At 41.3% G+C, this 27,441-nt stretch overlaps 1 protein-coding gene across 15 annotated transcripts in view; it reads left to right on the plus strand.

Annotated features, from left to right (window-relative positions):
• Positions 1 to 27,441, plus strand: part of CACNA1C (calcium voltage-gated channel subunit alpha1 C) — a 433,748-nt gene that overhangs the window by 305,522 nt on the left and 100,785 nt on the right. For 9 of the 15 annotated variants that reach the window (XM_027680722.1, XM_027680736.1, XM_027680724.1 and 6 more), the window contains exons 10-17: positions 2,418 to 2,492; positions 4,491 to 4,581; positions 14,602 to 14,628; positions 16,655 to 16,815; positions 17,582 to 17,807; positions 23,720 to 23,927; positions 24,750 to 24,870; positions 26,676 to 26,790. In XM_027680722.1, coding sequence (XP_027536523.1) covers positions 2,418 to 2,492; positions 4,491 to 4,581; positions 14,602 to 14,628; positions 16,655 to 16,815; positions 17,582 to 17,807; positions 23,720 to 23,927; positions 24,750 to 24,870; positions 26,676 to 26,790 — 1,024 coding nt within the window. The remainder of the gene's footprint in view (positions 1 to 2,417; positions 2,493 to 4,490; positions 4,582 to 14,601; positions 14,629 to 16,654; positions 16,816 to 17,581; positions 17,808 to 23,719; positions 23,928 to 24,749; positions 24,871 to 26,675; positions 26,791 to 27,441) is intronic. The other 6 variants (XM_027680729.1, XM_027680730.1, XM_027680732.1 and 3 more) reach the window with 1 other exon arrangement.

A 27,441-nucleotide genomic window follows, 5' to 3' on the forward strand; every position in this document is an offset into this window, starting at 1 on the left:
TGGATGTGATGATAAATCTAAAAAAAGAGATTCTCATGTAAGCAAAGCCACCAGGGTTTGCCCCAGGAACAGGTACAAGAGTTGCTCAGAGAAGTTATGGATACACCATCATTGCAAGTGTTCAAGGTCAGGTTGGATGGGGCTTTGAACAATCTGGTCTAGTGACATTTGTCCCTGCCAATGGCATAAGGAGTGGACTAAATGATTTTTAAAGGTCCCTTTCAACCCAAACCATTCATGATTCTGTGAAATATGTAATACAATCTACGGCACCTGTCCCTGTGTTGTTGTTAGTGGTTCGCTGTACTGGTCTGTAAGTGAGCTGCCCACTCTGTGCCCATTGCCCTGTTAGCTGGACTGCTGCTCCTGGTGCAATCAGGCAAAGGCAAGCTGTCTGATGGAAATGCCTTCTTGCCCCTTCAGCAACCTGCTGTCACTTAGGATGGATAGATGTAGGGACAGAGTTGTTCTCCACTGTCAGGAAGTCCCCTGTATAAAACATTGGTACTTAGCAGATTGCCCAAATACCTTAGAGGATTAGGTGAGCAGTTGAATAACATGCACAGGAGTCAGTCAGTGCCTTGCCAATGCTGCATTTTGGACACTGAAGCACCTTCAATGCAAATTATACAGTAGATGGAAGATCTAATGGTCTGTTTGAAGGCCGGGAAGTGGGGAGGTGTGGTCCCTCTACATCTAGCAGAGCCAAGAGCCCCAGGGATCTCTTATTTTGTTACAAGCAGCAGATATTTTGAAGTTGACAGGGAACTACACCTGTGAGACTGCGTAGGTCACTGAACGCACATGCCATAGGATGCAAGGCACCTGGATTCCCATTGCTAAATCACTTTGTGTCCACCTGGCAGGAAATCTGCCTTGGTTTCTTTTTTTGCCTTTGTCTCAGCTCCCAAAATTACAGGGAGGAAGTGGCCATTGAGATGGCATAGTCTGTATACCATGGTCCTAAATACAGCTCTGGTCTGGACTTGAGCCCACCATTTGGAAGAAACATCTCTTCTTGATTAAAACATTCCTGTGGTGGATTTACCACCAGCATTCTTGGTACATGGTTCCAGTAATTAATTACCCATACTGCAAAAAATTCCTGCCTTGTTTCTAGACTGGAGCCAGGGTGTTGGCAAAAAGTCTGGGTTCTCTGAGAACTGAGTCAGATAAGAAGGCCATCTGGGCAGTATTTGGTACTTCCTCTCGTATTCAGCTCCAGTTTATACACAACTCTTCTGCAGCATCTTCCATTTTCAGGTTAGTTAACTGGCCTGAATGAACCTCACAGCATCTGCACACCTGATTATCCCCTGGTATTGAAGGTGTTGTGAGGTGCCAGGTAAAGCAAGTGATTGTGCTGCTGAGAGCATTCTGCATTGGGGAATGTAGTCCTAATCTCCTGTCTGTTCTGACCTTTATCTTCCTCTAATACTTCACACCATCTTAATACGTCTTATTGTCCTTAACGTTTTCCATCAGTGCAGTGTATTAAGTGCTTGTGAACTGATGACTGCACGCTGATCCATGGGATCTCTTCAGCCCATGTACCACTGCACCTGCATCTCTCACTGTACTTGAGTTTGACTTTCCACAGCAGTAACATCAGGGAAGTGTGAAGTACAATCTCGGATGTCTCTGTGCGTGCATCTCTGATCTGTGTGTGCTGAGGACCTCTGTGCATCACAGGCAAAGGATCAACATTAAGTAGTACCACAAAAACCCAAGGAACAGGATGACATCGGGGGCAAATGCCAAATATAAACTCAAATGGAAATCGTGAGTCGTAGTCCAGGGGGTATCCTAGTTTTGGTAGGGCAGTGTGTGTCTGAGTGCTCAATGAATGTTGTTATCTCTGGAGATGAGGAAAGACAGAGAAATGTGATCACCCTTACAACTTTCCTTTAGCAGTTCTGACAGTTTTGAAAGAGTCTCTAGATACTGGAGCAGTTTAGGAAGAAAGCTGATGAACCTCATTCAAATATAGGCTATTTCAGATTATGACCCAAAGGGTCAGAGGATAACCTGGGGACACTGCCATTGCCTTAATCTCATCAATTTTTCAGTAGGTCAGACAGTCAAACAAAGAGAGTTTTGCCATTGACATCACTGAAAAAAGGATCTGACCAATAACCTTATATTCATCAACTTCATGTTCTCAGAAGCCAGACATAAAAAAGAGCATAGATCGAGTACGAGTTATCCTCTGAGGATCTGCTAGTGCTATTTCATACCTCTGTATACCTTTGTTTTACATTTTGTACTTTTAATTCACATGATGAAGTTTTCAGACAGAAGTGGATATCATGTGTAAGCTGAGTTCCTTGTCTTTTTCTTTTGCCTGTCACTGGCTGCATGTTCTCTATTGATGTCTTGTTCCTGGTACTTGACACTGACCATCTTGTCTGTGAAAGGAAGCACTCCAGCTGGTTTGCCTGATGAGAAGAAAGGAAAGTTTGCTTGGTTTAGTCACTCTACAGAAACCCATGGTAATGTTGCACTGCACTCTATGTCCCCACTGTGTATATCTGTGTGTATGTGTGTCTGTATAGCTCAGTGCAGACTGGCATGTAATACAGCTTTGTATTCTTCTGCATGTACGTGCCTTGCTTCTTCTATTGTTTGTGCAATGTCCTCTTCATGCACTCAAGATAACAAGCTGCTCTGCAAATCAGTCTCTTGCTAATGTCTTGAAAATTGTTTTCCATTTGCAAATAAGCTCAAATATGTCTTGAAAGTGCTTTACCTCATCTTCAAAAATGACTTGCAAAATATCAGTATTTTGGGATTTTTGCCTGCAGGGCTTAGTCTAGACAAAAATTTTAATTATGAACGTTGGTTTTTTTCTTACAGCTTACTTGACTGTTTCATATACAACAGAATATTAATTCAGTTTATCCTTAATTTATCTTTCCAAATAAACAAGATTATTAAAACATCTGTCTTCGTAAAAGGAAAAGGCACCATCAGAGTACAATATTCCATAGTTCTGTCGAGAGTGCTAGAGGGTCCATTATTTCATATTTTCCTAAGAACACAACAAAAGAACTTTAAATTTCCCAGATGTGTGTTTTAGGTACATGAATTTTCGTGATGGAATGAAGGAAAGACAGTTCATTTTGAGGGACATTTCTGCCATAAAGCTTTCAAAGCAAGAACCCAGAATACTTTTGGAAGAACCTTCTGATATCTCTCTAGCCCCTGAAAGATGACCTGGTCCCATGGCCCTCTGAGCATCTGCCCAATTGAAATACAGAACCCATTCCTTTTAATTGTCTCCTTTCTTACTGACAGCCCACAAACAGGTGTATTCTTAGTACTGAGTTACATATTCTTACAGGCTATTAGAAGTTTCTCCACCAGCTAGTAGTGCATGCTCTCAAGTCTCATCTGATATATATATATCCAATTGATAATACAGGTCATGTTCTGAAGTTCTACCAGGTTTCTGGGAGATCTGTTTAACACCACCAAGTATAATTTTTTCAATTGTTTTGTGTATTTGAAAAGAGGGGAGGAGGAAAGAGAACACCTATTAAATCCTATCTATTTTCCTAACTTATGTTGAATTATTATATATTAAGGAGTTATTAGAGCTCATATAGGGGCCACGAACAACTGGTGAAGTGGTTTTTCTTCCTTTTTTTTTTATGATCTATAGAAACAAATCAAATGTTGAGATTTGATAACAGATAGAAAATGTGACAGGTTCTTGAATCCATATGAGATGGGTTCACACCTAAGGTTGCTTTCAGTTGATGTTTGTTCCATGATACTTCTGTAAAAGCCTAGGAGATTCTGTCCAGTTCTTCGATGGTGAGTGCCAATGTGAAATCTCCACCATAGTCCATATTCATTGGCTGCTTTGCTGGTAGTATCTGAGTGGGTCAGACAGTCTGAATTTCTCTCTTATACCTATAGGTCCAGTTTATAATTGTGAGGTTGAAACACATTGATGTGACAGATACACAGTATACAAAATACATCAGTATTATTTATGGGGTATTTGCTATCAGGCCAACAGAAGCTTTTTATCTGCATACATGTCAATCCTGGTACCTTTTATTTGTATTCAATCGTTGCACAAAAAATTGGGGAGGGCAGTGAGGTGGTTGGGCTACTGCAGGTAAAGAGGCTCGTTTTTAAAGTGTTCTGTTGAATTAAAAAGAAACTTCTTGTTGGGGTCATCTGCTTTTCAATGGTTCTCATTCATAAAATTTCCAGGAACTGACTCTGAAAGAAAGAGAGCAGCTGCTTCTTCCCTTCACTTTAGCATTTGAGCAACCTGTGTACGTTCCTGAAGTCTACCTGCCCAGCCTGGTCTGTACAGGGAGGCACAAGACTTGCTCAGTAAATTGCTTAATCCTCAGGAGCTGCAGCTGAGGGTCTTTTCATTAAGCCAGTTCCTTCACTCATGCGGCTCACTAAGAGATGTGCCAGGTTCTAATGGCCAACCCTCTCTTTTTTCTTCCCTTTGACTCTTACAGTGAGCATGCCCACCAGTGAGACCGAGTCCGTGAACACAGACAACGTCCCTGGAGCGGATATGGAAGGCGAAAACTGCGGCGCTAGGCTGGCGTGAGTACACACACGGACATCTGCATCAGGGCTTGGGCTGGACTCGTGGGTTGAAACCAGGGCAAATGTCAGGCTTTTTAAGAGGAAGAAAACCCCACTGTGGGTGAAAGGAGAGGCTGCAGAAGATCTATTGATCTAGGTTCTTATCTTAATTGCAGTGTAAACTCAATCTGGACATTAGCGAAGAGCCACTGGGTTTACATAGATTTAAATAAAGCACAGGATGCCCAGGATAAGCAGATCTGGTTTTGCATAATAGCTAAAAGAGAAACTGATGGCTAACAGTGTTCTTATTTTAAAATTCCTCTTAGGTGATGGATAATGAAACCCAGTATATGTAGACCAAAGAGTAGAAATGATTGACCTATTTCGATTTTTCTAACGATTCTTGTACACTTTACAGTGTCTTGTAATAGAAATACACTGATGAAAATTCCCATCTGACAGACTGCATTACACCCTTCAAATGCTGCACAGAATACTGCAGTGACAAAGAAATACATCAGTTAGGAGGGATTAATGCCTCCTTGAAATTGCACCATTGTAGTTAAAGAGGGTGCTCAAGAATGTGTGAGATAGTGGTTATGAAATACCATATTATGTGGTGTATTTTTTACCAACACAGAGAGAAAGAATAGGCAAGAGGAGTCCTATATTCCCTTTTGTATGACTAAACAAGAGTGGACTTTATGCTGTGGGGGCAATATGTTAGTCCCTCCAAATTTCCTCGAAAAGGGTGTTAAGCATACCTCTGCTATAGCTTGGACCATGCTGGAGTATTTTGAGGCTCTGTCCTGTCCTTGGGCCTACCTTGAGCTCTTTGGTGATGCTCAAATGCTCATCATAAGTGAATAAGAAATGCTTTATTTTGTCATACCTGTTGACCAGTTGACCCAGTGTTCAGGTTCTGACAGGAGGGCAAGTGCTTGAGCCTTGGTATTTCCTGCTTTCCAATCTCCTTTTACTGCTCCCAAACTTATGCTTATTGAATTAGAGATATTACCGGGCACATTTCTGCTTTTTGCCTCTGTAGACCTGTCCATGGATTTGTCTGACTAAGGCTGTCTGCCTTCACAGTCTCCTGTGGCAACAAGTTTCAAATGTTCACTCCCTGCTGTGTAGACAAGAACTTTCTCCTATCTGTTTTAATATGATCTATCACTACTTTCAGTCAATGTCCTCTCCTTCTAATATTGTGATATTTGGTGATCAACTGTTCCACATGCAGCTTATCTATCACTTTCATAACCTTGTAAACCTTGATTGTATCTCCCACACATACCCTTGGCCCTCTCCTCTACAAACTGAAGAGGAGGAGATCTTATCTACATTAAAAGATGTGATACCTGGAATATGTTATAAATTCAATCTACTTTCCTTGAAGAGTCAGCCAGCTACTTACAAACCCTAAGAGAAATTATTTGTGATAGCTTTCTTTCACCTGCCTGCTTTTGTGAACCTGCTGAGTCCTTCAGTTTAGATTATGAACACTTTTCTGAAGGAACTAGGCTAGATCTATTCACAGCACTGAGGGAGTTGTAGCCCTTTCTTTGGCAACCCAGCAAGTTGCTTGTGCTCATGTGCATTACAGGAAGAATCAGGTGGATATGTGATCACTTCTTCCAGCTGGATTCAGTTTGAAGAACCATCTCTATTCTGCAGCTGTGGTTCAAAGAATCACAGAATGGATAAGGTTGGAAGGGACCACAGTGGGTCATCTGGTCCAACCTCCAGCTCAAGCAGGGCCATCCCAGAACACGTGGCACAGGATTGTGTCCAGACAGCTCCTGAATATCTTGAAGATCTTGAAAGATGATCGTTAGCAGCCTCGCTATGGTGTCCATCAGCTCTCTCATGGATGCATTCCATCAGGGCCCATGGCCTTTTGGATGTCAGGTTTGCCTAGCTGTTCTCTGACCCAGTCCTCCTTGGGCAAGGAAAAGTCTTCCAGCACCTCTTTACCTTGGTCTCCTGGGTCAGAGATTCCTGAGGGCTGACTTTGTCTGTAAAGACCAATGAAAAAAAGACTTTCAGTAATTCTGCCTTCTTTGCACCATCTGTTACCAGAGCCCCCCCTCCATTTAGTAACAGGCCCACATTATCCTTAGTTTTCCTTCTGTTATAGATGTATTTGAAGAAGCCTTTCTTCTTGTCCTTGACATTCTTTGCCATATTTAATTTTAGATGGTCCTTGACCTTCCTCGTCTCATTTCTACTTACTCTGACAACCTCTCTATATTCGTTCCAAGTGGCCTGACCCTGCTTCCATCTCCTGTGTGTTCCCTGCTTCAGTAATGACAGGAGTTCCTTGTTCATCCACGGAGGTCTCTTGCCCCCTTTACCTGATTTCTTGCTCATCAGGATGCATTGTTCTTGAGCCTGGAGGAAATTATCCTTGAATATCAGCCAACTCTCCTTAACACCTCTTCCCTGGAGGAACTTTTCCCAGGGGATTCTTCTGAGAAGATCCCTAAAAAGGCCAAAGTCAGCTCTTCTGAAGTCCATGGTTACACTTTTACTTGCTGTCCTGCTTCCTCTTTGCCTGATACTGAACTCTACAATCTCATGGTCACTGCAGCCAGGGCTGCACATCTTCACATCTTCAACAAGGCCTTCCCTGTTTGGTAGTGTTAGGTCAAGCAGCACACCATTCCTTGTGGGATCCTCCACTACCTGTGTCAGAAAGTTGTCATCAATGCTTTCCAGAAACCTCCTGGACTGTTTGTGCTTTGCTGTGTTGCTTTTCAAACATCTGTCAGGGTAGTTAAAGTCCCTCATGGAGGGAGGATGCAGTGCCAAAAACAATGGCAACAGCTACTAGAAGGTTTCGTATATTTTTAATATTACAGCTTGCATTCATTTGTTCTTGCATTCCATGTTCTTAATCCCAAAGGATCCTAAAGCACTTTATGAACTGTAAATGCAGGGATTGTTTTCACAGCATTAGACTTCAGCCACTTTCAGGGTAAAATGTGACAGGTGTTTAAAAACAGCAGGCACAAGTGTGTAAGGAGATGTGTGAGGGATAGCTTGTTCTGCACTGAAACTGCATGGGGAATTTTGGCAAGCAGAACATAATTATCCTAGCTGGAATGTGGCCAGGAGAGCCAAAGTTAAACCCAACTCTAAATGTAATCATGACTTAGAATGGAGTTTGCTTAAAACAGCCCAGCGTGCTCACAGGAGAATGGCAGTCCTCAGATTTGGCATTAGGAGCAGGGATGGCTACGTCCAACAGGTTTTAAGGAAGAAGGCATAGGAAAATTACAGGAAAACTGAGCTTCATTTCTTCTTCTTAAGTTATAAATGTTAAAGCAGGGTCTAATGTTTCACCAGAGCAGGACAAGCAAGATTCAGAGAGATAAACAGTTTCCTTACCACTTTTCACTTCATTTGAAAATGGATGATGTATAGTAGGAGAATTGAAGTCTGTTATTGAGAAGGATTTTTTTACTCTTTACCCAAGGACAGTTGGGATCCCCAAGGCCTCGCTCAGATTGCTTTTCATCTCTAGGAGATGGATAGGCTCCTTCATCCATGAAAATGAATGGTTATATCATTGTATTTGAAATTCTGGGGTGAGAGACAAATTTTACCAGTACGTCCTGCATTTGTAAAATGTTTGTTTCAAGCTTTGTGAAGCTACAAATTCCTTAGCTGTGGGTAAATTCAGATCTGCCTTTGATGCTGAGGTTTGGAATCCTTTCTAGTTTCTTTTGTTACTGTGTCACACTCTTAGGCAGAGAGAGAAACCAGCTTTCCTGGCTTTTTCCTGGTATTAAGTACTCTTCTCACTGACCCCTCTTTTAAACACCTCATAGGCCAAGATTCCTGCTGGAACATATAACATTTAAGCAAGAATTTATCTGAATGAGTGTTTTCTTTTATTGGAACCTGACTAAGAATCAGAATTTGGCCCAGTGTTCAGGAATAGTGAAAATTCATGTGGGAATTCAGTTCAGCTTTTCCAAAAAGTTCCTCATCAAGTACTAGAGATGTTGAGTAAGCATTAATAGTTATACTCATGCCATTCTGATTTACTGTAGTTGAAGATTAGGCCAGGACTTTTGAGCAGTCATCTGCCCTCTGTTTTTACAGTTGAAATGTAGCCAAGTTTTTTGTTCGATTGTTGAGTTTCATGTATTGCACGTGAGTCTTGGTTTTTACTAGTTTTCTAAAATCACCCAGTGGCCATGAGTCCCCATTGCTTTGCTATTAAAACACTTCTTCCCAGGGGGCAGAGGCTGCACTGGGCAAACTGCAGCCAGACATGACTGAAGCAAGGTGGAGATTTCAAGTCAAAGGCAATATATTTATTTATTTAGTGACATCAAGCTGCCTAGGGCATTTAACCACCCCAGCACCACCACCCCAGTTATAGGCTGAGCTTGCCATCCAAATGCACTCACGATAAAAGGAATAAAAATGCTCAGGAGACTAAAGGGAAAACTTTTTCATTGAAGAGAATTTAGAATTACTGGCTGTTCTTTCTGTTCTTTTAAAAATCTACAGAGCTTTGAAAAACTGTGCCTGTGAATGACAGAAAGATCTGCTTGAGAAGCCAGGCTCAAACGTGCCTTTTGGAAAAGGAGATCTTCCCTGACAGCCTTTTTCAGCTCCACAGAGACATATGCTATGTGAGATCAGGAGAGTACCTTTCAAACACAAGCTATCTCCTGCTGAATTGTCTCAAAGAAGCTTTTATTTCTATAGTATCCATACTATAGAAACTGCCTCCATCAGCTGTGCTGTCTGGAGCAATGCCAGTATTCAAACCAGCTGAAGGAGTTTCAGGAGGAATCTAACATCTAATCTCTCTTTGCTTGTTGTGTAAATCCAATCTTTCAGAACTTAAACAAAACGAAAAAAAACCAACTTCATTCATATTCATTCCTGGTGTAATTCTGCTGGCAACAGGAGTGCTGTGGCACAGAGCAGTTCCCTTCCTAGGGGAAGTATAGTATAAACTTCATCAGGCACTGGAATCTGAAAATGGTTTTGCAGGTTTCCACAGGACACTAAAAAGCATCCCACAACTTTCACAGTGTATTATCCCTGTTATGGTATTGCCTTGTATTGCTCTGACATTTGCCCTGAGGTAGGAACACAACAGCTTTTATCCTCAAGGACAACACTTGGAAGTGGAACGTATCTTATTTCTGATGTGTCACAGCTTTAATAACCTGTTGCCTCAGGGTACAAAGAAACACTTTTCCTCTGCAGCAGGCATCAGTGGGATAAACCCAGAGCTGGGAGCAGTGGGTTTCTGTTTACTGGATATCCTTATACCCAGCGCTTCCCAATAGCCAGTAATTTCCCTGAGCCTCTGTGGTTACTGCTGTGCAGGACTTAGATTCCTAAGGACAGGCTATTGCTCATAATCAGAAGTAATCAGTTCTGCACAGGGTGTCAGCATATATAATCTTCCAATACAAGCAGAATGTTAATTTTCTAATACAACCATACAGATCTGCAGTGCCACAATAGAGCTTGCTTTTATACATATGTATTAGATTAAAAAAAAGACCTTTGTGGAAACTAATGTTCCATAGAGCTTCAATAGAAAAGTGAAGCACTTGAGCTCAAAGGGAAAGAGGGCTTAAAATTATCTGCTTTCATTGAAACAATAAGCCACTTGGCATTTTCACCTTGGCCAGGATTTCCATACATTTGGGGGACAGTTCAATTGCTTTTCCACCAAATGTAGTTCAAACAATAAAAAAGGATAAACCAAAATGAGCTACATACACTGGCTTTCCAACTGAAAACCGTATGTCCTGAAAATATTATGAGTAATGGAAGCTTTCCCTGGCAGCTGAATGGTCAGGGATTTTTCCCTTCATGCATTTCTGGCTGGGAAAATATTCCTATGCAGTTCTTGCAATCATCAGCATAGGAGCCAGTGGTAAAGGCAAAAGAGTCAGTTTGCTTACAGGTTTGATGTAGTTGCTGCTGGTTTTCTCTTCATGAGAAGATAGACTCCTTGTGGTATGATGGGACCAAAGTCCCCATCACATCAGGAGCAGTGGTAAAAAAAGTCTGCCAAAAGCTCTGAAACCACTGCTGACTTCAGCGGGAAAACACACGGGATCAATCCTTATGTGTCAGTCTCAGCACTGCTCTCCAATTTATTATGAGCAAGGTGCTTTTAATATTCACAGTCAGCTCTAGGTATGTGTCTAAAGGACAGTAGCATGCCCTTGTGGAAGAGGAGTTATCTTCCTCCTTTGGACTCTGTGTGAGGACTTGCCTGTGACTTGCCACAGGGAGAGCAACGTTATTTACCAGATACCAAAGTGCTGGCCTATTTTCCTAGCCTGTAAGAAAGCCTGTTGAATAGCAAATCAGCTCAATTTTAAGCTAGACAGATCCAATTTTCTTAAGGATGTTCTGTAGATTCTTACTTCTGCTGGTCAACAACCACCTCTTAAAACCAGCAGGCCAAGAACCATCTGTTTAAACCAGCATTGCTCCCATCAGGTCAGCATTCTTCATCCAGTGGAAATGGTCATTGCAAGTTCCTGTGCAGCTCCCCAGTGTTAATTGTGTTGTGCAGAGGCAGGATGGAGGCCCATTGCTTTTTTGTGAATCGCAGAAACTCAGCTGAGGGCAGAACTCAGCCCTAACACTTTATTAGGCTGCAGACTGCATGTATGCAGCTTACATTCCTGAATATGTTGTATCACTATATGCTTTTACCCCAGTAATATGTGAAAAAAGGACCTTAGGGTGGACATTTTCTCTTCAGAAGCAAAGAAATGTCATCGGCAGGAATAGAGAGAGGGAAAAATGTTGTGCTGCTTGACCAGTAACTGCATGAATGCACCATATTGCACCAAAACAAAATCAATGTCACACCGTGACTGTGTTCTCACAGTTCTAAAATCTGTAAGATATGCCCAGTGAAGCTCTTTGAATGTTCCCTGAAGTTGTGTGTAGCCCAGAGGCACAGTAAAGTCCATGTCTGTGTTACTGCCTTTCTGAGAGCTTTTACTAATGAGTCCTCATGAAGATAGTTGCCTCTAAGTGGAATCATATAACATAAAAGTAGCTGTGACCAGTACGTCAGATAATTTTATGGTCATGTTTAGTAACATCCACACTCAGATTTTTCCAGAATTGTTTGTTGTGTATGCAATTACACAGTCCTTAATCCCTGTTATACAGAAGTGTCACATCCTTCACAAGTGCCTTCTCTGGTGTCCACCACGAACATGGAAATGAAGACTCTTATCTCTGAGAATGTGGGGTATCTCACTACATTTGAGTTATGCAGATTATCCAGAGGTTTAGGTTGATAAAAAAATCTTTAAATTTCAGTGTCTTATCTGTGTGTGGTATGTAAATGTGCAAGATTAGAAGAGTTTTAGAGAATTTTAAAAATAGCTTGTCACACAGTAGAGATCTGATTTTTGTGTTTCTCTTTCTAAAAGACAACCTGAGTTATGTGGCTCCTAAGATAAAAATGCTTAGTAGTGATCTGAAGTGCTTTTTATACAGGCTCCTGTACCATGATTTTAAACAATAGTTTCTCAAGACATTCCATAGTTTGACACAAATGGAGACACTCTCTTTCTCCCAATGGCATAAAGCTCCCAGAATACCAGGGATGCAAGAGATGCATATTTAAACTCAGCAGAAAATCTGGTCCACCCTAAACTCCTGCCAAGTGTCAGTTTGGAGTGTCACAAAGACACTGTGGCAAGGCCCCAAATTGAGACTATTTGACAGCTATATGACTAGTGATGCCATAAAAGCATTTTTTAATAGGACATTGGTGTCCATGGTTCTGATAAGCAATCTTGATCATAACAGTCCTTTGAAAAACGTGTTTCAGATTCGTGCATAATGTTTTCAGAATCAGTTATTATAGAGTTTGTTTCCAAATTTCCATTTCACTCTCAGATTCTACCTCTAAATATAAATCTAATCCTCCTTCCTTGTCCTGTTCTATATATACAGCACACCCACATGTGATAAAGCCTTCTGCCATAGCAGCAAAGAAAGGTGGAGGGGGGGAACGAAGGCTGTAGCTAACCTGTGGGAGCACTGAATGCAGTTGGCTGCTGCTCATAATGTTCAAAGATATAATTATCACATGCATGATGAGTACTACACCTGCTGCATCTCTTTTGCTTAAATAAATGATTCCTTAAAATGCCACAGAGCTGCCTCACTTAGAAACTATTAACCAGAGAGGTCACCAGAGGACTTCACACTCCCTATCCTTCCCCTTCCACCAGGCAGGTTCGCTAATGCATCTCTCTCTCTTTCTCTTTCTCTCTCTCTCTTCCCACCCCCGCCAAACTTTTCCTATCAAAATCCTTACCACCTCCTTTCCGGTGCCCACCTTTCTCCTTCATTGTGATTTTTTTCGTCTCTTCATTTCCCCTGTCTTTGTATGAGCGTTCTTTCCTGTTGCCTGTAAATCTGATCCATTACAGTTTGTAGGTAGTGCTTATCAAACCAGAGTTCTCAGTGAGAAGTGGGATAGCTTTAAGGATGTGCTTTGTAGGTGCTTCACTCGGCATCTTTCTTAAAGCTTGCTTTGTCTATGCAGCATAATTTAGCATTCTGTTCCTCCAGTGCATTACTTCTTCTCTATCAAGAGTCTTGTGTGTGTCTATAACCACACTGCTGCCTAGTAGGTGGCCTAGACAAGCTGCCTGTGACACAGCAGGAATGATGTATTCAGTGCAAAGGCTTTTTTTTTTTTTTTTTTTTTTTTTTTTTGTCTTGGACCATCTGCTGGTGAAATGTTCCTATCACTCAAACCTCTTCCACGTAAGGAACCTGACCCATCACTGATTACTTGTCAGTAACTGGTGTTCTCAAGCAGGGACTGACCATTTTTAAGGCTGCTACAGGAAGTAGTGTTAGATGCTTTGAGAATCACATTGTCCCATGTCTACTAATAGTGAATCCAATTTTAAGGCAGTACAGTAAGACCTTTGCTAACTGTTGTCAACAATGAATCACTTTCCTATCATTTCAACGCAGCAGAAATATCTAGTTCGTAGTCACTCCCCAGACTCTCATTTCTTCTGATATTGGTAGTAGATTTTGCAGCTTCCCAAATCACCTCTGACTTGTGTCTTTGTATTTATTTGTATTTATTTGCACATTTATTTCTTTCTGTGCATCATTATGGACGTACCAAAAGACAGCCAAAGAGTTCAAAGGCCTTACAGGACGTGTGTCAAGCGGAGCAAGGTTGTGGTTAGAGTATTGGGGTCTATTTCTAGCTTTGCCTGTGACTTCTCATAAAAGGTTATTGGGATTATTTAGATGAATAAACCCAAATGCACGAAATTACATATTTAAACACATGGGAACATGGCCAAATTTTCAGGAGTGCTTAATTCTGAAAATTTCATTGGTAGCAACAGAATCTGTTATTTTACAGACCTTTTTGAATGCAAAGCAATTTACATAGATAACAAAGACAAATAAGAGTTGATATCTAAGTTTGAAAATATCCATTATGCACTGTTTTTCCTTCAATTGCTGAAAAAAAAGAAAGCATTATTTTCTCCGTTATTATGGTTTCATAATGTGCTTATATATCCTGAAGTGATAGGTGATGTGTGAAAGCAACAAGTCTGTCTGTATCAAGTCATACATATTTTAATATATTAAAAAATAGTGACTAAAAAAGAAAAAAAAAATAAGGGGTGATACTTGAGAAATTAATTTGTTAGCAGTAGTAGAGTGCCCCTTGCCTTAGGCCAGCCTTTTACCCAGGAGAAAAACTAGTTCACTGATATCTATAGGCGATAGAATTCCATCATGGCATGACTCCTGCTTCGTGACTCCCACCAAAAAAACCCAAAATTTCTGTATCGGGGAATTCTAGCCATGCCCAGTGCCTACCCTGACTTACAGCAGACTCAAGAGGAAAACAGCATTGATTAAAAGATTAATTCAGCTTAACTTTGTTTCTTTCTATTACTGTTTTCACAAAAGCCTGGGAGGTATGAGACAGCTTCAGAGACTTTAATGGCAATTCTTGTCTTTCAGGCATCGGATCTCAAAATCAAAATTTAGGTAAGTAAAACTGATTTTTGCTTTTCCTCCTTTCTGCTGGTTTTGTTCCTTACTTTGTGAAGTGATTTAGTCCAGCAACTCTAGGATGCAGTGGTGATTCTAGGAGATACTGCCAAACATGTTAGATTTAGTCAAAAATCAAGATTGTTCTTCTTAGTTTTATACTGAAATAAGGCACAGGGACTACTTGCATTATTCCACTCAGAAATACCTATCTGATTGCTACCTACGTATCTCAAACCATAAAACACAGTATCAGAAGTAAAATTCAACCACATAATTATACTGCATCCATCAACATCAACCCTGTCAGCAGCTCAAGGCTCTCTTTCTTACACTTTGTTGCACTCCTCTACTTTGCTTGATTGTAAATATTTCAACTGATGAGGTTTGCATCTTATTTGTGAAGTTCTCCCCTTCACCCTGGGACACGGTGAGTTTTTCTGGTTTTGTTTGTTTTTCTGTTGACTTACAGCTTTTGAAAAAGTGAAGCAGTCCCAAGGGGGTTTGCATTGGAAAGGCTGACTGAACTCATGAAACTTGGTTGTTAAAGTCCATTTCTACCTTTTTGGTAGGAGCTTAGCTGCCTCCATAACCCTGAATTCAAAGTCAGTTTTATAAAAAGCTAAAATAAACTAAAAAAACCCTAAAACTAGGTTAACTTTCTGTATAACTGTAATGAGTAACTGTGTCCTTCAGCTACCTAAATAACAAACAGTAATAAACATTTCGGGATGCACATATGTGCACATCCTGCCTTTATGCATCCCTGTGTAAAGAGTGTAGGTGTGAGCACAAAAAAGCACCATACATTTTCATGTGCATGCACATTTGTGCACAAGTACACACTAAAGTGTGTGGGATTCCTAAGGATTTAATGACAACAATATTGTCTAAGCGTTGTGCCTATTTTGGAAGTTGGGAAGATCTTTTCTTTTCCCAAATCTACTGCAAAACACACAACCCTTTTTGAATGCTTGTGATAGCTAGTCTGGGTGCCTTTATAAATTGCACAGATGAAACACTCCAGATTGGATTACCTGTTAAAATGTTGCTGCAACATTCTCGTTCGCATTGTGTTCACATTGCCTGGCGTTAGTTCATAGAGATGCTGAATCCTGACCTCAAGTAGGGCCATAGTTTATCACTGAAAATAATACACAAGAGAAAAATAGACAAGAAAAGTTCTTTCTCTCTGTAATGTTGTGTGTGTGTATGTCCCTTCAGAGACACACTCACAAATATGTATATATTATCTATATAAAACTATTAGATTTATTATACAGTGGCAAGTGTTGCCTGGAAACTGGTTGCTATGCAAGTTAAATTCTGAAGAGTAGGAGGTGTGTAATTAGCTTTAAATATCTTCTGTGGTTAGTAATTACCCTCAGAAATCAGTGACACAAGGGGATGTGTTCATGGAAGGCAAACTTTAAAAAGTCTGTTGATTAGCAAATGGTACCCTTAGTTCCAGGCATGAAGGTGAGATGCTGAGGTCCCCTAAGTTTTGGGGGTTTGTTGTAAATTAGGCCTTGCATTGGGATTACTCCTGAACATTGCTGAATGTTGGAAATGTTACATGGATTTTATTTGACCTCACCTCTCCAAAGACGTAATACAAAGGTTCGTGTGGCATAGTGGATATCTTTTCAGTGACTATCCTGAGGCTGGGCAAGGTCCCATTGCAGGCTACAAGCATCAAATACAAGGAGAATGATTATTTTTGTGGGAACTGGGCTAAAAAAACCTCTCAGGGTATCTGCAGTGGATGTCTTAATCAGATTAAGATATTGCTTGAAGATGTTGCAAATTGGTTTAGGACCAACTTTATTCCTGTAGATAAAGGAAGGATGATCACAACTGTCGACTCAGATGAGAATGAGAGAATGTTTCTCAGGGTGAACTTTAAAGTTTTTCTCTACCTCTCTTGAACAATAAATCAAGACTAGAGTCTCTCTGGGCAGAGAATTGCAATAGCCTATGGGTCCCTATCTGAAAAGAACTTTTCCTTTTTCAATATTTCAAGTCGCTACTGGCGCCGATGGAATCGATTCTGCAGAAGAAAGTGCCGTGCCGCTGTCAAGTCCAATGTTTTCTATTGGTTGGTGATCTTCCTTGTGTTCCTCAACACCCTCACCATTGCCTCTGAACACTACAACCAGCCAGACTGGCTCACGGAGGTCCAAGGTGAGGAGAAGCTGATGGTTCTGTTTATTACGGTCAGTGTCAAAAAAGGGAGCGGAGAGAGGAGCTGGTGCATTAAATCACACGATGTAAAAGGAGAATCTTAAATAATACAATAAACATCCCTGCCTACAATGGGAGAAGTTTTAGGAAAAATGTAAGTACCTTGTTTCCAGCCAAAGCAGTGTTTCCTTGGGTATAAGTGAAACCAGGAATTTATGCTAAATATATATTTGCAACTGGATTACCAATTAATGGATAGCTACTGAGAGCCTCACGTTCTCCAAGGTTTTCCCTGAAATGGCATTTATGATAATTTCTAATTATTAGGGAGGTGATGAAGAGTGATATGTAAAGTTCTCCTGTCTGCAGAACAGTTGAATTCTCTCTGGAGGTGAGAGCAGCTGAAAGGCTTAATTAAGCAACAGTAGGTAGCACAGCAACTCTTCTGTTCCCACTCTCCCCTGCAGATGACAAGTGTGATGGGAGGTTGTGCACAGGAGGGCATGTCCCTGCCATTGGACGTTGTGTGGTTGTGTAATACATTGCAGCTGGATGTGCAATACATAAGAATTGCTGTAACCATCCTGGTAAAACACTTCTGTGAATGAGATGCCCACGCTTTTGAAGCTCATTCTTTGAACTAAGATTAAATGAAGTTAACTTTTAAGACTGATCCCCAAAGAGGTTTCTTAGCAAAGGCCGATGATTAATTGTGGTGATCTTTTGACTAAGTTTCCTTAATCTGTTCCTTTTTGTTTTTCATGAGACACTGCCAATAAGGTGCTGCTAGCTCTTTTCACGGCAGAGATGCTGCTGAAGATGTACAGCCTTGGTCTCCAGGCCTATTTTGTGTCCCTCTTCAACCGCTTTGACTGTTTCATTGTGTGCGGAGGAATCCTGGAAACGATCCTGGTTGAGACAAAGATCATGTCACCGCTGGGCATTTCGGTTTTGAGATGTGTTCGACTCCTAAGAATATTTAAAATCACAAGGTACTTTATTGCTTCTTTGGGACTGAAGGAGGGCTACTGCTCAGTGCACAACATATATAGGTACAAGTCACTCACATCCCTGGTGTTTTTCACTTTTTCTACCACTAATTGGGTAGTGAGAGTGTAGGTTAACAGTCCTTATCTTCTGCCATCTGTAATGGGATGGGGAGGACTGTACAGACTGGATATCCCTGATGTGAATGAGAAGGATTGGTGAGGAGCCTGGCATAGGGAGCTGGAGACACTTGATACCATGCAAATTGTTAAACTGAAACCTGGAATGGTAATGCAAGCTGAGATTGGGCTCTTATGGTTCCCTGCAAAAGTCAAAGTAAAACTAAAACAGCAGATAGCCTTGTGACCTTCTCTGATGCTTTCTGGGGACAGAGAGGAGCCTGAAAAACTTCCTTGAGCTAAAACAACATTTGACTGAGGAGCCCATGCCAACTCCAGTAGACTCAACAGTGGCCTGAGCGGGAGATTGTGTCAACACCAGCAGCTATAGGCGAAGGATGTTGCCAGCTATTCCCCTTCAAAGGAGTCCATCATGAAGCAGCAGCTTTACGAACAAGCCAGACTTCTTCCAGATTCCAGTATCCCATCTTTTTCCTTTTCATTCTTTCTCCTGTCCCTCTGCATAAAGGCACATTTAATACATGAGTAGTAAACAGGCACTACTTCCTGAGTCAGGTACCTCCAAAAACACCAGCTTGGTTTGGCAGGGCTTTTTCAGCTTGAGGGGAGGTTGTAGGAGAGATCAGCTCCAAACTTAACCAGATGGGAACTCTTGCAACTAATTTTACCCAAGTGCTTACCCCCACTAGCACAAGGTCTGCCTTTTCCCATGTGGGCACCAGTCAGCACCTTCTAAAAAGCTTGACTGAGGTGGTGAAAGAGTGAGTTTTCTGCATGCTCAGCTATGGAAATGTCCCTAAAATTGCTGTAACACACCTCTCCAAAGGAAACATCTGACAAATTTGAGATAAAAACACGCAGCACATGAGGAAAACAAGGCCAAAACTGGAAGACAGTCAAGATGGCAGAGCTGAGAGGCAGAAAAAAACAACAGACTTGGACTTGTTCATCATAAAAGATTTACCCTTAAAGCTTCTGAGCCTCAGCTCTCTGGTAGGATGGATGGTTATGGTTTTCAGGGTCAGATGACGGAGACAGAAAATCAGTTTACAGTCTCAGAGAGAGAGGCCAAAGCAAGCCTACAACTATTAGAATAGGGGGGAAAAAAAAGTAGTCTGTTTAGACTCGTGTTTATAGAAGAGGGGAAAACGTTCCAGCTAACAAGAGTTTCCAGCCAGAAAGGCATCTTTGCTCTTTCAGAAATAGTGGGGATCTCTGGTCTGCTGACTGTTTTTCCTGGATCTTTGGGTCTGAAAGCTATCATCACCAAGTCCCAGGCCTGGTTTCTGAGGAAACCAGGAGCTGTTTCAGGCATTGGGTAATCAGATACACCCAGGGCAACATACCAATAGCTATAAAAGCATAAGCTTCAACATAGCATCCTGGAGAGGTCATTGTTTTTTCAAGACATTTCTCCACTCCTACACAAAATATATAAGCTAACTGAGAGAATTCTTTAATAGAAAGGCAAACACTGAGAGAATATCATTAATGCTTTGAGCTGTTGAAGTACTCAAATATTCCTAAAGCTTCTGGAAGAGATGTAATGATGGAACCAACCAGCAGTAGGACTAGTTATATTTGCCTTCATTCTGCAACACAATTAAAATACAATTTTTCATGGAAACAAATGTTACCTGGAATATGTCTCCTGCAATTTGTGCATGGGTCTATGTGTAAAACACAGAGATGAGGAACAATTCATAATGCATAATATATTAATCAGATTTTGCCTTCTTTCCTGTTCCTGAAATATTGGCAAGTAGGTTGCAGTAGTTTCAAATTTATCTGTGTTGTAATTATTCATAATTTTCTTCATGATTTCTTCCCTCCGTGGGTGAAGTTCACCCTCATGTGGAAAGCCCTAACACAAGCCTCCAAAGCAGTATTTTAGGCCCACTCATGTCTTAATGCAGGAGAGAATATTCTGGCCCTAAAGCAAAACTTCTGCCTTGATGTTCTCTGGTAAATTACAGATTTTTCCATTATTCACTCAGCTCTAAATACAATGATGATTTATTGATGGCATTATCAATACTGGTGCAAAGGTAATACAGAAAGATACAGTACTAGAAAAGTGGGAGGAGTAGGAGGGGTGATAGGGTAGTGTTTTGTGTCAAATATATATTCATCAGCAATGACAGGGGGACATACAGTAGAGGTAAAAATGGTGATAATCAAGGGCATTAAAAAGGCACAAAGCAGGAAAATTACTCTGGTGAGAATATATCAGTAGGTAGCCTGTTCTTCATATATTTGGGTGGATTTTCCATGATAAACACCAAGCACAAAAAATTCTGTATGCATCAAGATGATACAATTCTAGGAGAAACACAAATATAGCTCCCTAATAGAATAGAAGCAAATAAAGACACCATCAGATGAACAATGCATCATTTTAGAAACCACATTTAGAATTTCAAGAGCAAACATTTCTTCCAAAATTATAAATACATTAGACAAGTAGACAATATAATCTGTTTGTTTTATTCTCCCTAATTTTTAAAGTGCTGTGCAGAACATCTCCCTGTTTGCTATGAGAAGACAAATTATTTTCTCATTGTAAATAGTCCTTTACTGCTTTATAAACCCCACACATAGTCCTTTATATTTAAAAAATAAATCTTATCATTTGCAACAGCATACAGAAAGTTGATGGTTTATACCTAATCCTGCCACTAGATATGTCACTGTTAACTGTAGGGAGAAGAGACATGGTGTCTTTTTTTTGTACCTGCTTTCAAAGTAGTTTTATATGGGATGAACAGTGTGGGAAGCTTTCATACTATGAGACTGCCAGCTGTTGCTACTGTTTTAAGCTCTGCATCTATGATTGCCAGTATCATTAAGACATTGTGGAAGGCAATGGAGAGAGAGGAGAGGGAAGAGAATAAATGAACGTGTTAAATTCTAATCCAGTTCTGTGATTGATTATTGTGTGAGATGTTGAACAAACCATTTAACTTCTCTGCATCATTCCCCCACTTTGAAACAGGGATCATAATCACATCCTGCTCACTGGTGTTTTGCAGTGCCCCATTCACTGGCATCCTCAAGGGTCTGAGATCTGCAAGTGGGGGCTGTTAAGAAGCACATTCATTTCCCTACAAATCTGAGGCAGCAGCAATGCTTTCTGTCATATTTCCCATTATCTGCTGCCTGGTCCAAAAGTTCCGATTCCATTCAGCAGTACCGTGTTTTTCCTTTGCAGTAAGTTATTAACCGGGGCGGATGAAGTATTGAGAGACTTTTCTTTGTCTGGGCTTCAGCCATTGCTGACTTGAAAATCTCGTGTTTCATTGAGTAATCCCAGATCTCACTTTGAGGGAGCGTTCATGTTAGTTCTGCAACCACCTAATGTGACAGATGGTAACGTCAGGTCAGACTTGCAGGTCAGGCTTCTAGGACCCTGAGATAAGGCAATTGTTATTTTCACATCTTAGTCAAGTCAAGCCTTTCTTATCCTCTCCTTTTTCTTTTTGTTTCTCCACCCGTCCACCCCCAACCAGTTTATTTACTTTTCTAATGGTTCTGTATTTCTAGCTAGCACTCAGTACACAGACAAAACAGCACTAGTCTTATCACCAGGCCATCTCAGTTAATTGCTTTAAGTTTGATGGTCACATAAGAATCTGAATCTCAGGTATTGAGCCATTTTTAAGAAATGGAGAGCTGATAGAAGTCTGCACAGTTGTTTGCTGAGATAGCAATGCATTTAAGCTTAATGTGAGTCACTGGGACTGATCAGATGTGTAGCAGCTTTACTGTATGCTCCTTAAGGGCACTGCTAGAAAGACCTAGAAAATGTGTATCCTGGCTGACATTGGAGGACTTGGAGAGATATTCTGGAGGCCATCAACTTCTGCTTTAAGGATGCTGAATTCATTCGACTTCCACCAGAAATTAATTTTTCCCTTTTCCCGTGTCACTTTCCCTTCTTTCTAAAGTGTGAAAGTATGTGAACTGTAAGCATAAATGCACACACAGTGAGCTGTTACATTGCACATTCCGTGCAGATATTTGGTGGCACTGAGCCCAAAAGCTGCCATGCCCTTACCTTTGCTCTGTAGTTTTTTGTTGCTCATCTCTTTAATTGCAGTTAAACTTTAAAGCACTCTAGTTTTCTCTGAAGTGCTGAAACTGGGCTGGAGGGAAAACATCACAGTTATCTTTGAAGCTCAGTCCTTGGAGATGAACCAGTTGCTGAACTTCAGAGGACATGGCAGTGTCCCTCTGCAGATCTGATTGCTAACCTTCATAAAGTGATTGGGCTGCTCAGGCAGTCCTGTCTTCCATGGAACAAGAAAAGTATTCTTTTTACACTGTCACTTTAAAAATATTAATTTAACTGGGATTTTAAGAACTCTTGTCTCTAATGGTTCGATTACCTTCAGAAAAAATTACATTTTGAAGGATCGGGCTTCCTCAAAAGAGCCAGAGCACTAGACATGTATGCCATCCTTCTTACGTGGAACTCTTTCTTCAAGGTAAATATGGTTAGAAATGCAGAGTCCTCTCAGTAAAGAAATGTTCAGTGTTATGGGCTTTGGGAGGAGGGCCTGGAGGACATTGGCCATGGTGGAATCTCAAAGTGTGGTGCTAGGCGAGGTAGGAGGAAGACCCAGAGATCACAGGCAAACATTACTGGCTTGCTGACCTGTGAAAGCTGTTGAAGCTTGCTAGCAATGTGCTTCAAAATGAGGCAATTTGAAGATGACAGCTAATCTTCAGCCCAGTCTGAAAGCTCTGCCACACTAAAAGCATAAGAGAGAAGAGGCCATGACCAGCTAAGCAATAGAATAGGAGTAGTTGAGCAGATGCAAGTTCAAAGTGGAAATTGCTTCATGGGCAAAAAATTTAGGAATTTTTTCTGAAGCCTCTTTGCGACTCGTGACTGCCGTGCAGACTGGCAAAGAATACAAGCAAGCTTAGATGCTGCAGCAATCATGCTGCTGGCATCTCTTTGAACCCTGAAGTGGAACCAGAAGGGCAAGAAAGATCCTTTCTCTGCATCATACATGACTCTGAACTGGGCACAAGCCTGAACACACTGGGAGAACAGTTCTTAAGCCATCCTGTCTCTTGAATGAAACCCTTCAAAATGTTCTGCAGCCTATTTGAGGAAGGATAGTAGGTTTGATACTCAAAGAAAAGCAGTGATGGTGTGCCCTTCCAAATGGATGTAGATCTGGAGTCTCTTTTAGAGTCCACGTAAAAGGACCATTAATATCTTTCTCATTCCTCTCAATCCCAAAAAGCCCAGCAACTTCTCTCTGTGAGTGAGCCCAAGCATATACTCACACACACCAGATTTTGGGCAAGTTCATATTCGCATCCAAAGAGTTGTTTCCCCATCTGTTCTTGTTGGTTATTGCAGGCCATTCTCTGGAGTGAGGTATTCTGGCTGCCATAACATCTGTGAGTGTTGTAATGAGGTTGGTTAGAATGTAACTCACTGAAGCAGCAAGAACTAATCACTGTATATTGATATAAGATGTGCAGAGCCTTAGATGGAGAGTGCTGTAATAATCTTCTGGGTGTGCGTATGGAGTGGGGGGTGGAGGGAATTGGATATGTACACGTGTGGTAGTAAAATTACTCATTAGCTGCAGTAGGTCTCATTATCTTAGGGAAGCACATCAATGATTCACTGCTTAACAGAGTGTTTGGAAATGCCTGCTTGTATGCAGAAGGCAGCCCGAACCAATATCCTGTACAGTCCATGAGCACCTGTCTCAGATTGAGGGAATTTTAACTGCTTCTATTTTCTCTCCCAGATATTGGAACTCCCTGAGTAACCTTGTGGCTTCACTCCTGAACTCAGTTCGCTCCATTGCCTCCCTGTTGCTGCTTCTCTTCCTCTTCATTATCATCTTCTCGCTCCTGGGGATGCAGCTCTTTGGTGGCAAGTTTAACTTTGATGAGATGCAGACCAGGAGGAGTACATTTGACAACTTCCCTCAGTCCCTCCTCACAGTGTTTCAGGTAAGGGCATGAGTGGTCCCAGTGGGGCCAACACTTTGTGTGTATGTGGGGTGAGACAGGTCCTGCACCCTTCCCCTGCAGCCTGACAGTCCCCAGGACTGGACAGCACACTAACAGCTCCAGGAGCAAGGTGCCACACTGTGCTGCCAGCATAGGGTATGCCCTCCCAAAGTGGGGACCAAAGATAAAACCTCTGTGTGTTCCAAGGCCACCAAGTCTTATTAGGGTAGGGCAAGAGAAAAGCCATTGTCATGTCCCAGGGCAGCAAGCCAAAGCCCAACTGTCCTCTCCCCTCCACTGTACTGGGGAACAAAAATCTGCTCACAGCACCACAGAAGTAATCAAATGGCCCTCAAGCCAACTGCAGTTTTGGGAGTGATCCACCAAGAGCATGAGGATCGTGATTTCATTCACATGCAAAACGAAGGGAAGTGGCAGGGAGTGCTGTGCTGAGGGCAGTGCTACAGGTTGTGCAGCCTGTCTGAAACAACAGACATGTGGGAGGGAAATGCCTGGAAAAAGTGGGAAGATTCGAACAGAGTTGTGTGGGAGAGCCGTTTGCCTTCAGCCATCATCTTCAAGGGGACATCTGTTTGGGTTTTTTTCACACTTTGAACGCAGGACTTCTTTGCATGCTCCTTGTTCTGTGGTTTGTTTTTCGTTTTTTAATTTAATTTTCTAGATGGACACAACCAGAATCTCCAACCATCCTGGGGGAGGGGGTGCTCTTTAGGACAATAGATATCTTTGTGTTAATGGGGTTTTCAAATTCTCTGTGTGGTCTAACACTGTATCCCTTATTGGTGGGAATGTGTCATTTAGATCCTGACTGGGGAGGACTGGAATTCGGTGATGTATGATGGGATCATGGCTTATGGCGGCCCCTCTTTTCCAGGAATGTTGGTCTGTATTTACTTCATCATCCTCTTCATCTGTGGAAACTGTATCCTTTGATGCTACTCTTTTCTGCAAGAGGGGCTGAATTTAAAGCCACCATTTACTTTGTCATGTCAGAAAATAATGAGTTTCATATCTCACATTTTTACCTTTTCCCTAGGTCTGAATTCTGGCTTTACACTGCCTGAAGTTAAACAAGTTTGTTTAATTTTAGCTAGTGCTAAGGCATATAGACAGTTGTAAGAGCCAGCTACGTGCCAGTTCCACGTGCTAGCTTTTATTTTATATTTTCACATGTTTAGTGGTTTTATTTTTCATTCTCCTTAATTCTGTCATAGGTTTTCATTCCTGACTTCTTCAGAAACTAATCTATGTGTGTTCCTACTGTACTTACTGCATATTTTTTGCTTCAATTGCTTTTTTAGTAATATATTCCGTGTGCTTTCATCCAAACCTTATGTGGAATAAAAATATATATCTACAATATGCTATGTACAAATGCTGTAATAAGAGTAACATATGTTTGACATAATTGATTTATGTGAGATCATGCATTAATTCATGTGTAAACTCACAGGACCCATGTTCCATTTCAGTTGCTGCAATCTGTGTGTTCTTCAAACAGAAAATCCTGTGCTCTGTTATCTTCCAGCCTATGCTGGTCTTAAGTAACTTGAATTCTCTCTGGCTTCAAGGTGAGGTGAGGGCACTGTTCATATCCCAGGAGGTACGAAGCACATTGCATGATTAGGCTCTGAGTGTCTCTTCACAGCAATTTGCATATAACACAGAGCTGTGGTTCTGTTCCATATCTCAGTTTGCTCCAAATTTGTCCATGTTTAGTTTCTGCTTCCCTAATAAATGGCCCTCCTGTGTCAGAGGTGACATTTCATTTTATACTGATGCTTCTATAAAGCCACCTTGTGGACTCAGCCCAACTCTTCTGGCCTTTGTTCATAATTCAGATCTCTCAAACCCTGTTATTTGACATTTCAGTTGACCTGCATGCCCTCACTTCAAAGTGAGATGGTGCAATTCCACTTATCTGAAGGTCAAGGTAGGCAATCTTCCTGACAGCTTAAAAAAAAGCTACAATTTGGATCTCCTTGTGAAAATGTGAGCCAAGTCTACATGCTGGCTGACTTTGGAGCCATTAGACCTTGGAACCCAGGGAGGGGGGTGTCTGTGTTTCCAGGCTGAGCCTTGAATCGAGGTTTGCTTAAAAGTTATCATGGTGTAATAAGACCTAAGCTCAAGAAATTTATAAAACAAGCTGATATTCAGATTTGTAACACAAGACCTGAACACTGACTCGTAACACAAGAAAACAGTTGTGATTCCTTGCCCTTGAGCTACACAGGCATGACTGGCCATGCATGGACTCTCTGCTAGGAGATGGCAGAGTTGTCAACTCAACTCTTCACTGTCCAGACTAAATTAACCTCAGAAATGCTCATCAGAGTGCTATACTTGCCGTACATAAAATCCATTCACGTGACCTAAGCTGTCAAAGATGCAAAGCATTTAGTGCTCCCCTTATCTTCTGTGAGATTTGTTGCACAAAGTGATACTCTTTTGGGATGTTGGAAACTAAAATATGAGCCTGGATATGTTTTATATCAGTCGTTCAGTTGCAAAATTTTGGAAACCCACAGTGTGTTAACTGTGCGGATGGAAGGTGTAGGTTTGTGCATGCTGGATATGCACATCCTGAGCAGTTGTGTGAAATGGAAGTTTGGAAAATCCAAGACACATGATGACAGGTTGCTAAAAATTTTCAATTAAGAAACCCTTGGTATAATCTTTTCCTGCAGTTTTCAAAGCCAGTTTTCTTTAAGTACACACAAACAGATATCCTGCTGAATGTATTTTTGGCCATTGCTGTGGACAACCTTGCTGATGCTGAGAGTTTAACATCTGCACAGAAAGAGGAGGAAGAGGAAAAAGAAAGGAAAAAGCTAGCAAGGTAAATCCATTTGCATACAGCTATCTGCACTCATGTGTATATAGCACATGTAATTACACAGGATATCCTGTAATTACACAGGATACATATACATAGATATATGATGCATATATGTGAGTATATGTTATATGTATGTTTATCTTCTCTGTGTGTGTATATAGGTTATACATATGTGATGAATGTAATTATGTATGGAATTATATATATAAATTTTTATGTAAAGGAATTCACATTGTAAGACAAGAAAGTGCCGTGAGCTGGGAGTCCCCACAGTTGCAGTGATGTGAGCAGAGAAAAGGAAGTCTGGGTGACTGATGAGCTTTCAGAGCATTAGTAGAGAAGGAGTGTGAAATGGTGTCAATGTTACAATCCCATTTGAATCTCCCTATTATCTTCCAATTGCTTTGGGCCACAAAGCGTATTTTCAGACTGTCATTCCCACGACAAGATTCAGCAGCTTCCTTTTCTTTTGATGCCACATGCTGTTCTTCTCATGCCAGTTCTTTTAGTGTTTCCACAGACACTTAAGAGGCACGAGCTGGATGTGGAGCTTCTCTGTCATTCCCAGCTGCCAACAGCAGGGAAGCCTCTCCTTACTGGTTATTTCCATTCACTGTCTTCCAGGCTGCTTGGAGGGGATCTCTTGTGCAG

This window comes from Neopelma chrysocephalum, unplaced genomic scaffold, assembly GCF_003984885.1.
Source record: "Neopelma chrysocephalum unplaced genomic scaffold, ASM398488v2 Primary Assembly neopelma1_59, whole genome shotgun sequence".
NCBI lineage: Eukaryota > Metazoa > Chordata > Aves > Passeriformes > Pipridae > Neopelma > Neopelma chrysocephalum.